Source organism: Oryx dammah, unplaced genomic scaffold (assembly GCF_014754425.2).
Source record: "Oryx dammah isolate SB20612 unplaced genomic scaffold, SCBI_Odam_1.1 HiC_scaffold_27, whole genome shotgun sequence".
Classification (NCBI taxonomy): domain Eukaryota; kingdom Metazoa; phylum Chordata; class Mammalia; order Artiodactyla; family Bovidae; genus Oryx; species Oryx dammah.
Window position 1 is genome coordinate 551,122 of NW_024070211.1, and position 10,126 is coordinate 561,247.

A 10,126-nucleotide genomic window follows, 5' to 3' on the forward strand; every position below is an offset into this window, starting at 1 on the left:
CATCCTGCCGGAGCCCTTCCCTGGTGACCCCTGGTGACGGGGGACTCAGACCCCCCACACAGCCCTGACGGTGAGAAGGCCGTGTTCCTGAACCTTCTGTTTCTGATACAGCCTCCTGCAACACACACACACAGCCCGGGGGCGGGGCCAGTTGTCAGGGCCCACCTTTTTCTGGGCAGGGCTGAGCTGGCACTGCGGAGGCCACGGTCGCCAGAACTGACCCTTCCCCAGCGGGGCCGGGCAGCCTCGGGGAAGATGCTCAGGGTTGGTGGCCCCGGCCATCTCCTCTGCGCTCCCCGCCGAAAAAGGGACTCCGCGTCTTTCGTAGAAACCTGTTTTTAATTTTGTATAAAACAGAGGTGGTCTACGCCCAGGAGCTGTAGGAGATTCGAGCAGACCAGCTGGGGTGGGGGGGCTCACAGCCTACCTTGGGGGTGGGGGACGGTCCTGGGGGGCGACGAGGAAGGCATGTCAGGGGCCCAGGTCCCACAGAGCGCCCGGGTCGTCCCCCACCCGGGGGGAGAGACTAGCCCTTCAGGAGCCCCCTTGCGGCCTTGGGGGTGGCGCCAGGCTAGGGGAGGGGCCGCTGCAAGCCCCAGGCCCGCAGCCCTCTAACAAGACGAGAGGAACGTGGGCTGGGAGGAAAGCACCAGGTCAGGCAGAGCCTGGGGGCCCCAGGCTGGCAGGGGACCAGCTCCCCCTAGCAGCCCCCACAGCTCCTGGCACAGGCGGCCGCCACAGACTGGCACAGGCCGCTGCTGGCCAGCACGCCGCACTTGGAGAACTTGTCACGGCACAGGTCAGCTGTCGGGAGGGCGGGGAGGAGCTGGGGTCAGCGCGTGGCCAGGTGAGGCAACTGCCGCGCGCCCCAGCCCTGCCGATGGGTTGTCTGAGGATGAGATGGGCCGGAGGGGAGCCGGCTCGGACCCACGTTTGATAAGTGGTAGGCGGGCCCGGGAACGCAGGAGGGGCGGGGTGGGGGCTGCCTACCCCGCAGGAGCTCCTCGTGGGCGCAGACCGTCCGGACGCAGATCTCCTTATTGACGACATATACGCGGCGGAGGCTGAGGGGATGGGACAGGAGGGCTCAGCCCCAGCGAGAGGACCCCACGCCCACCCCCTGCCCGGAGCCGGGCTCAGCCTCAGGATCGCTGTCTGGCCCCGCCCCGCCCTCACCTGTAGAAGCAGGCCTCGTTGAGACACTGCTTGCAGGGCCTGTGTATGGAGTAGAGGCGGGTGCACGGGTACTGCTCCTCACGGCAGTCTGGGCGACAGGTGGGGTCAGGGGGCTGCAGCTCATGGCTCAGAGCTGGGGGCCGCCTCCAGCCGCACCCCCAGAGGGACTGGCTCTCGGGGCCAGGAACCCCTGCACCCTAAGGCTAGACACACGCACACACACAAAGACATGCACGCCAATGCACCCACACAGCACTGCCGGACCTTCCCAGGCTGCCCAATTTTATCCAGCACATTTATACACGTGCAAACTCACAACCACACCGAGAGGCCTATATCCAAACAGACAAGTTCAAACAAACCTACAGCCACACAGGCCCAGAGACACACAGCAGCCTCACAGGAGGCCCCTCACACGGAACAGGGTCCCCCCCACACAGGCCGGCGGGCTCGTGGCTGGGACAGTCCCGCTGAGCCCAGGAAGCCCCCGAGCACCACTCGCCGGGGGGGCTTCCTGCCAGCCACTCCCCGCTCCCTCATGTCTGGGACTAGAGGCTCCTCCCAAGGCCACGGGCAGTCCAGCTCCCTGCCCAGCGCAGGGCAGAGGGGTCTCCGGAGCTGCCAGGGGCCCTGCTGACCTCAAGCAGGGGCACCTCTGCAAGGGCCCCAGCCCACCACCCACCCCAGCAAGAGCAAGAGGCCTGGCTGTGTCTGACCTCCCAGGGCCCCCACCGCCCCCTGACTCCCGGGGCCCCCTCTGTCTCCGACCTGCTGGGCCCCCCACCACCCTGTAACTCCCACCACCCCCTAACTCCCGGGGCCCCGTCTATCTCTCTTACCCAGAGGCCCCGGCTCCGTGGGCTCCGTCTCCACAGTCCCCGGTTCTAGAGTTGGAGAGGCAGGCAGAGACCATTGGGGTGGTCCCGGGCAGGGTGGGGTCGCCTCCTCGGGCCCTGGGCAGCCCTCCGCGCCCCCAGGGTTGGCTGGAGCTGGCAGCCTACCTGAGGTGGGGGCTGGGATGACCTCCTGCTGGACTTGTTGCTGGGACTGGAACTGGAGCTGCTCCTCGGGCGGCCGGGGGGTCATCTCTGCCGGGGGAGGTGGCGAAGGGGTCTGCTCCCTCCCACCAGGCCCCGCAGGCCTCCACGACTCCCTCCCCACCCTGCTGCCTGCCCCTGCTACCCTACTCTCAGTCCTTTACCTGGGTAGTCATAGTAGTCCGGATTGTCTGGAAATAAAGATGTGGAATTGGTGGGGGTCAGGCTAGCCCCCAGGCACAGTGCAGCCAGGGCCCACCGCCCTGCCTGACCCCCGGCCGAGCCATGCCGATCCGGGAAGCGGGCTGGGGGCCCCTGGAGGTGGGCGGCGGGCTTACCGATCTGGTCGCTGTAGTGGGTATACTGCACGTGGTCTGGGTACGGAGGCAGTGGGTCCAGATCATACTGGCCCTGAGCCAGCAGGCCTGCTGTAGGGAGACAGAGCTGAGGGGGCGCCAGCAGGGAGGGGCAGCAGGGGCCTTGAGGGTGGGCCCTCGGGTGGGCCCGTAAGATCCCCAGCAGACTCAGACTCACAGGATGCATACGGCTTCCTTGTCCACAAAGGCCCTTACACGCCCTGGTCCTGGGCCACCTCCCTGACCAGCTGCCCCATGCTGGCTCTTGGCCTCTCCTGCCTGCCCCAGGGCCTCTGCACTTGACTTTTCCTGGGCCTGAGAGCCTGGTTAGCTTCTCCTCCTCCAAGTCTCTCCTGAAGTTTCTGCTCCGCTCAGGGGCTTCCCAGGCGGCTCAGTGGTAAAGAGTCCAGCTGCCAATGCTGGGGAATGGGGTCCAATCCCTGGGTCGGGAAGATGCCCTGGAGTGGGAGACGAACAACGCCCACGCCAGTGGTTTGCACTGGAAAATTCCATGGACAGAGGAACCTGGTGGGCTGTGGTCCACGGGGTCACCAAGAGTGGGACAGGACAGCGACTGAGCGCCTCGGACTGCCCCGGCGGTACAGCAGCTGATGTTCTGTGCTCCCAGCACGGGGCCTGGGTTCAATCCCTGGTCAGGGAACTGGAGCCCACGTGCCTCGACTAAGGCCACTGTGAAAGATCCCACAACGAAGCCTGATGTTCCCATGTGCTGTAAGACCCGGCACAGACAAAGAAATTAATACTAAAAAATGAGAGGCCTTCGCTGGCCTACCCACCCACACCATCGCATCTCCCGGTTTATTTCCATCACAGCACTCAACACAACCTGACGTTTATCACCTCGCCCTTCTCTAGACCGGCAGGGCAATACCACACAAGGCAGGCATTTGCCCACTGGATCACTGCATCACCAGGGCCTATCCCAGTGCCTGGCACGGAGTAGGCGCCCCACAGGTATCTGTTAAATGAATGAACGTTAGACCTGGCAGGCCCTTTGTGATCCCCACTGACAACTCTTTCATGAGACAACCAGGGACCTCTCCAAGGTCAGGACTGTAGCTGAGCTGGCCCCAAAGGAGTGCAAATCCCAGGCCTTCAGACCCCCTTTTAGGGGCCTCCATTCCTGCACATCGGCTCCAGGGAGGACCAGGCAGTAAGCGGAAAAGCATGGCTCCTGGTGCCTGGGCCGAGCCTGAGGCTGTGGAGGGTTGGGGAGGCGCCCAGGAGATGCCTCCAGACTTTGGGGGGGTTGGCCAGTCCAGTCTGTGGTCCAAGAGGTAGCAGGCCCTGGGGTTCGGGAAACAGTTCCGGCCGCAGGACAAGGCACCCACGCGGGAGCCCCACCAGCCCAGTGCCACTTACCAGGCAGGAAGAGCAGGAGGAGGGAGGCGCCTCTCATGACTGCTCAGCGAGCGTGCTGGGCCGGTGTCCGGGGACAGCTGGAGAAAGAGGAGGGCGAGCTGCTCCCCAGGTCACCACCCCAGGGCTGCAGGGCCACCTCCGCTCCCAGAGTTCAGCCTGGAGAAGGGGGCCCGGAACAGAGGCCAGGCAGACGGAGGGCCACGGAGGCGGGCCTCGGGGGCAGCGACCACTTTGGAGGGATCTGTCCCTGAGACCCCACTGGGCGTTCAGGATCTGAGGAACTCGCCTCCCTCCCGGGCCGGGCGGGCAGCACGGCACCCCCATCTGCTTAGACTCGCCTTCCTCCAGAGCCGATCGTGACAACGGACCCTACCCTGCTCGCCCACACTCCACAGACATTCCTAATCCCTGCCCCTGCTCTCCCCGCAACACCAATGCCCACCCTCTGCTCAGCACTTCTCCAGGAATCTAGTGCCCAGAACACGACCCCAGGCCCATCCTTGGGACCCCAGTCCTGCCCAACTAACATCACAGCCCAGACTCAGCAGTCGGCCAGACCGACACCTGCTCCCAATTAGCCTGGGGGCCCAGGCATCCAGCAGGAAACCACATGAGCCCGGGCCAGCTCCCGCCCCGCGAAGACTCCTCCTGCCAGGCCGCCCAGGACCTGGCTGACTCCATCACACGCTCACGAGACTGAGGGCTATTTGTCTGCTGGGCAGGAAGCACTCAGGGTGGGGCCTGAAAAGCGTCTCTCCCGAGCCTGGAGGGCAGCGCTCAAGAGGACCCCGGTCCCCTAGCCCAGGGGCTCTGGACCGCCTGAAACGGTACGACTGACGAGCGTCACAAGCGTAGTTTGGGGGGAGCGGGCAGGCTCTTGAAGCTCGAGAAGCGCTGGGTGAGTCCCGTCTCCAGTCTGGCCCCACGGAGGACCTGGCAGACTCGACCAGTCCTCACGGCCAGCCCCAGCGCAGTGGGGGCAGCCTCCAGACTGCCCGCCTTCAGCCGGGGCGGGGGCTGGGAGGGAGTCCTGGGCTCACCCACGGGGGCCCGCCCTCCCGCAACATGAGTTCTTCCAGACGGGTAACTGGAAACGTGCCTGCCTACCCCTGCCCCCTCCAGGCCACAGGGAATGAGGGAGAGGGGGGCCAGGGGCAGAGACCTGGTACCGCTCCTTCTGTGAGCCCCACCCCCACCCCGCGATCCTCTCCTTCTGTGACCCCGGCCACTGCCCGCGTCCCCGTCTCACTCCCCCTCAAGCCTTACTGAGGAGGGAAGGGGAGGGGAAGGGGTGGGGAAGCTGAGGCCTTTGGCCCAGCTGCCCCGCAGGCCGGGCGTCCACTCTGAAAACTCTCGGCCTCCTCCTCGCGCGGGGCCCCACGGCCTGGAGCCCCCGAGTCCTCCCTGCCCCCATCTGGCTCCCAGGCTGGTTGCCGCTGTCACCACTCGGAGGCAGCAGCTGGGGAGGTAGTTTCTGGGGTGGGTGGGGGTTCTGTCTGTCCCCAGCACGGGGCGCCCAGGCTCGCTGGGGGAAGGGGCCCCGGGCCAGGCCGTCCCGCGGAGAGTCCGCGAAAGGGCCCCTCCAGGAGACGCGTCTGCAAGCGCGTCCAGACGGCGGGCCATCGGGCGGGGAGGGGGGCCGAACCTGCGGGGCCGAGGGGGCGGCCCAGCGGGCGGGGGACGCACCCCGGGGCCCCGGCCTGCCCTGCCCTTTGTCTCCGTCCCCGCCGCCCCGCGGACACCCCCGCCGGCCGCCACCTCCCTCCTCCGGGGAGACAAAAGGCGCCCCTCCAGAGGACCCAGGCTTCCCGGTGCCCTCTTACGTCTGCTTAGACGGCCCCCGGGCCCGGGCCCCACAGCCCCTGGGGGCCCGCCGACGTCGGATCCCCGGCCCCCGCCCGCGCCCCCGGCCCGGCCCGCGCCTACCTGCGGGTCCCTGCGCGCCGCTCCGAGTCCGCGCGCCGCCGAGCCGCCCCTCCGCCCCCCGCGCCCCCTCCGGGCCCCCGACGGCGCGGGCGCCGCCCTCCCGCCCGGATCCGCTGGGTCCTAACGCGAGCGAGCGCCGCCGGGCCGCCGTGCTCCGGGGGGCGGGGGCGCGGGGCCGGCCTCCCGTCCTGTCGGGAGCGCGCTTCGTGCAGGACGCGCCGCCGTCCTGTCCCCATCCCGCCTGGCCCGCTGTCAACGCGGTGAGGCGGGCGTACCGCCTCCGCCGGACACAGGACGGAGGCAGCCTCCCGAAGGGGACCGCGCGCCCTGCCCTCCGCTCCGGCTTCTCCCGGCTTCCAGGACGCCCTCCCGGGCCTCCTGCGTCTCCCCAGGCAGCTCGCGGCCGCAGCGGGCTTCCATAACCAGCGTTTCTCCGGACCCACCGGCCACAGGCTACCGGGCCTGGCCCCACCATGTCCCCAGGGCCCCAAACTCAGCGAGGATTCAAGTCCAGAATCACAGCCTCCTGACCCTCCTCGGCCCCGGCCCTGCAGGTGTTCCTTCAGGGAGTGAGCCCACCTCCCTTCCCTCACACAGCTGACTCCCCACCCGCAGCCCGCCAAACTCCACCCCTCATCCTGAGTCCCTGATACCTGCCCGCTAGGCCTGCCCACGTGGCACTAGTGGTAAAGAACCCGCCTGCTAAAGCAGGAGACATAAGAGATGCTGGTTCCATCCCTGGGTCTGCAAGATCCCCTAGAGGAAGAAATGGCAACCCACTCCCGCATTCTTGCCTGGAGAATCCCAGGGACAGAGGAGCCTGGCGGGCTGCAATCCAGGGGGTCACAGAGAGTCAGACACGGCTGAGTGACCAACCAGCAGCAGCAGGCCTTCCCAAACAGGCCCGCCCTCACCCACTCACCCACTCAGCGTGGGCTAGAGGAGGCTTCTACCTGAAGCCTTTCCCTGGTGTCCCGAGGTACCTGGGAACAAGGCTGAACTCCCCTGGAGACCCCAAGGACCCGACCTTCACCACAGCCCGGCTCTGCCTTCTCGTACCTTCTGTCTGGTCTCCCAACAGCCTCAATGGCTTTTTAGCTGTTTCTCATCAAATCCCTTCCTCTACCTGCCACAGGGCGTTTGCTCAAGCGCGTCTCTCTCCTGCAACACCGATGAGTCCCTCCCCCTTCAGATGACAAACCCCCCGCCATTCCTCAGCGGAGGAACCCCCTCTCCCTGTTCCCAGCCGTGGCCCTGGTGGCCTCTCTCCGCCTGAGCCTGTCCACTGTATGGAGACCGGGACAATCTCAGTCTCAGCTCATTCTCCGTTTTGCTCACTCGGCACAGCGCCAGGCTCAGAGCAGCTGTTCAGTAAACATCTGTGGAATGAATAAATGAACGCCCAGTGGATTCTCCTGGGAGACGAGCCAGGTGTGGGGGTTGAGGCGCCCTGCCTGGTCACAGGGGTCTAGGCCTGGCTGGGATGGGGCCCGAGACGCCCTCAGGCCCCCTTGCCTTTCTTTAGGCCACTTGTCCTTTAGACTCTGAGTCCTACCAGGCAGGGAGTGGACCCGTTCCTGGGGTTATTTGTTCCACAATGCTGGTTTGTCAAATGAATGGATGGATGAATAACTACCTGCCCCCCACCCGCTGATGGCAGAACAGTGGGGATTTTTGTCACTGGGAGTGCTTGGGCCCAGGGGCCAGCCCAGCCCTCCCTGCCCTCCCTAGGCCCCTCTCTGAGGCCGGGTGCAATCCCACTAGGGTAGAAGGAACCCCCTGGCTGGCGGCTCAGCGGGTGAAGAATCCCGCGGCAGTGCAGGAGGCCCGGGTTCGATCCCTGGGTCGGGAAGACCCCCTGGAGAAGGGCGTGGCAACCCCCTGCAGTGTTCTTGCCCGGAGAATCCCATGGACGTAGGAGCCTGGCGGGCTACAGTCCATGGGGTCCCAAGAGTCGGACACGACTGAGTGACTAAATCACCGCCACGCTTGACAAGGGGGGCACTGAGCCCCAAGCTACTGCCCCTAGACCTCACCTCCCAGACCCTCCGCTGCTCCCACACTCCTCTGTCTTAAGGACGTGAGCACAGGTGGCGGCTCATTCGGGGTGGGGTAGCAGGTAGGGCACTCTTGCCCCCGTTTCCTTGGAGAGCTGCCCCTTCCCTGCCCGCCTCTCACACCACGTCTTATAAACTGCACCCAGGCAGAGGTCATGGCTTTGTTCTCCACTATAGCGCTGTGCCTGACACACGACTGCCCAGCACAGGCAGGAGTAACCAGTTAGGGGCAGCAGGGACTCACACCCAGGCCTGAATGTGTCCTCTGGCCCCCGGAGCAGCATTTGCCACTTGAACCGCCGCTGAGACTCAGAGCACAGTGGAGGGTCTGTGGGTGCCCCTGGTGGCACAAGTTGCCTCTCCACACCCCACGCCCTGGTTCTCGGTTTGAGTCAATATTCACTGAGCTCATGGCTTCCAGTAATAAGGCTGGGGAGGGGCTTTTCTTTCCTGTCGCCCCTGCCCAGCACAGATGACCGGCCGCATCTCTAGGGCAGGGCTCAGCCAGGGCACCCCCCCACCCGCTGGGATGACGTCAGGAGCACCCACCCTCTCCCAGGGGACGATGCGTATGGTTCTGGCTGAGCCTGAGTCTTCATCTGAGGGAGGGACTGGACTGCAAACACAGCCCAGGATGTTGCGGCCGGGAAAGCTGGGAGCTGCCCCAGTCAAGGCCTTGTAGGTGCTGGCACTCGTCTGAGACATCCTGTTCTCTCTTGCCTCCACAGGAGAGTAGGAAGGTTAAGAGCGTGAACTCCGGGGTCAAAGTGACCTGGTCCCAGCTCTGACTACCTGCTGCATGGCCTCTAAGCCTCAGGTTTTGTATCTGTAAAAGGGGGACTGGGAATTCCCTGGTGGTCCAGTGATTAAGACTTGGTGTTTTCACTGCTGTGGGCGCGGGGTTTGATCCCTGGTTGGGAAGCTAAAATCCTGCAAACTGCGTGGCATGACCAAAAATAAAACCTGAAAGAAGGGGAGGAAAGGTACTCCACAGACATAAGAATTAAATGACAGTACATAAAAATGCTGAACAGAGCACTGGGCACGTCCGTGACCTGGAAATATTACTGTCAGACGAGGACATGGAAGCTCAGAAAGGGGCACGATCCACTGTGATCTGAAAAATTCAGGGGATGCCAGGAGCAGACACACGCAGGGGGACCCAGGTCTGTGGTGTCAGGCAGGAGACAGGCACGGCCAGGAAAATAGGACTTTATTTGCTGCATTGACAGTGGCTCTGCCTGGAGCAGTGTCTGTCGTCTACATGGAATGTCCGGAGTGGGGGATGTGGATAGCTAGCATCTCCCTAGGGGTAAGTGGGAAGCTGCAGCCTCGGGGCTGCGGGGGGAATGGCGGAGGGGGTCTGGGGTCCAGTGGAGGCTCAGAAGCAGCAGGTCCAGGGTGCAGGGCGCGGGCCGGCGGGCGGCGCTACCTGATGGGGCCAGCAGGGGGCGCTGCTTCATGGGGCCGGCACCTCACGGGGCCGGCTGGCTGCGCTACCTCACGAGGCAGGCAGGGGGCGCTGCCTCACGGGGCCGGCAGGGGGCGCTATCTCACGGGCCTGGCGGGCAGCGCTACCCCACGGGGCCGGCAGGGGGCGCTACCTCGCGAGCCCGGCGGGCGGCGGCCACGGCCTCTCCGCCAGCTCCCGCTCCAGCTGCTTGAACCGCTTCTTGGAGGCCCGTTTGGGCCGGAGCTGCCGCAGGCAGCCCGGGAGGTACTGGTCCAGCAGGCTCTGCGGGGGACAGGGCGGTGCGGGGGCGGCTGAGGCCGAGTCCCCCCCCAGGGGCCCCCCAATCCCAGCCCGGGGCGGGCCCCACCTCCAGCATGAAGGCTGCCACGACGTTGAAGGCGACCAAGCCCAGCAGCAGCAGCTTGAAGGGGGTGCTGGTGATGCCTTTCAGCGTCAGCGGCCCCTGCAGGGGCCCGGGGGCCAGGACAAGGCCCACCAGGACGGAGCCCAAGAGCACCAGGGCCACCAGGAAGGGCACTGGGCGGAGGGGGGGAGCGGAGCCCGTCAGGTCAGGGGGCCGCGCGGGCACCAGCCCCCCAGCCCGTCGTCCAGCCCGTCTCCCCTCCCGCTTCATCCAGTGTGTCCCCCTCCCGCACGTCCCCCCTCCTCCCGGCGCGCCCCCCTCCTCCCCACGCGCCCCCCCTCCTCCCGGCGCGCCCCCCCTCCTCCCGGCGCGCC

General features: G+C 65.9%; 3 protein-coding genes across 5 annotated transcripts in view; 1 reads left to right on the forward strand and 2 right to left on the reverse strand.

The window, feature by feature from the left end:
- Nucleotides 1-320: 320 nt before the first annotated feature.
- MFAP2 (microfibril associated protein 2) lies at nucleotides 321-5,944 on the reverse strand. 3 transcript variants are annotated; one of them, XM_040229395.1, is made up of 9 exons: nucleotides 5,879-5,944; nucleotides 3,953-4,029; nucleotides 2,552-2,641; nucleotides 2,378-2,404; nucleotides 2,178-2,264; nucleotides 2,016-2,060; nucleotides 1,177-1,264; nucleotides 991-1,064; nucleotides 321-804 (listed from the first exon to the last, which is right to left on the reverse strand). In XM_040229395.1, the coding sequence occupies exons 2-9, from the start codon at nucleotides 3,987-3,989 to the stop codon at nucleotides 701-703; spliced, it is 552 nt and encodes a 183-aa protein (XP_040085329.1). In that variant the 5' UTR covers nucleotides 3,990-4,029; nucleotides 5,879-5,944; the 3' UTR covers nucleotides 321-700. The 3 variants fall into 3 exon arrangements, with proteins under 3 accessions (XP_040085329.1, XP_040085331.1, XP_040085330.1); XM_040229397.1 differs by having other exon boundaries at nucleotides 2,552-2,638; nucleotides 5,879-5,932; XM_040229396.1 differs by lacking the exon at nucleotides 5,879-5,944 and adding an exon at nucleotides 4,645-4,844.
- Nucleotides 5,018-6,300, forward strand: LOC120854430 (proline-rich protein 2-like). The gene is made up of 2 exons (XM_040228428.1): nucleotides 5,018-5,117; nucleotides 5,459-6,300. The coding sequence occupies exons 1-2, from the start codon at nucleotides 5,018-5,020 to the stop codon at nucleotides 6,298-6,300; spliced, it is 942 nt and encodes a 313-aa protein (XP_040084362.1).
- A 2,831-nt stretch (nucleotides 6,301-9,131) lies between these two features.
- ATP13A2 (ATPase cation transporting 13A2) overlaps nucleotides 9,132-10,126 on the reverse strand; it is a 25,002-nt gene continuing 24,007 nt past the window's right edge. The window contains exons 28-29 of the mRNA XM_040229398.1: nucleotides 9,756-9,945; nucleotides 9,132-9,670 (exon numbers count right to left, since the gene is read on the reverse strand). Of these exons, the coding sequence (XP_040085332.1) occupies nucleotides 9,536-9,670; nucleotides 9,756-9,945 (325 nt within the window). The 3' untranslated portion in view covers nucleotides 9,132-9,535. The remainder of the gene's footprint in view (nucleotides 9,671-9,755; nucleotides 9,946-10,126) is intronic.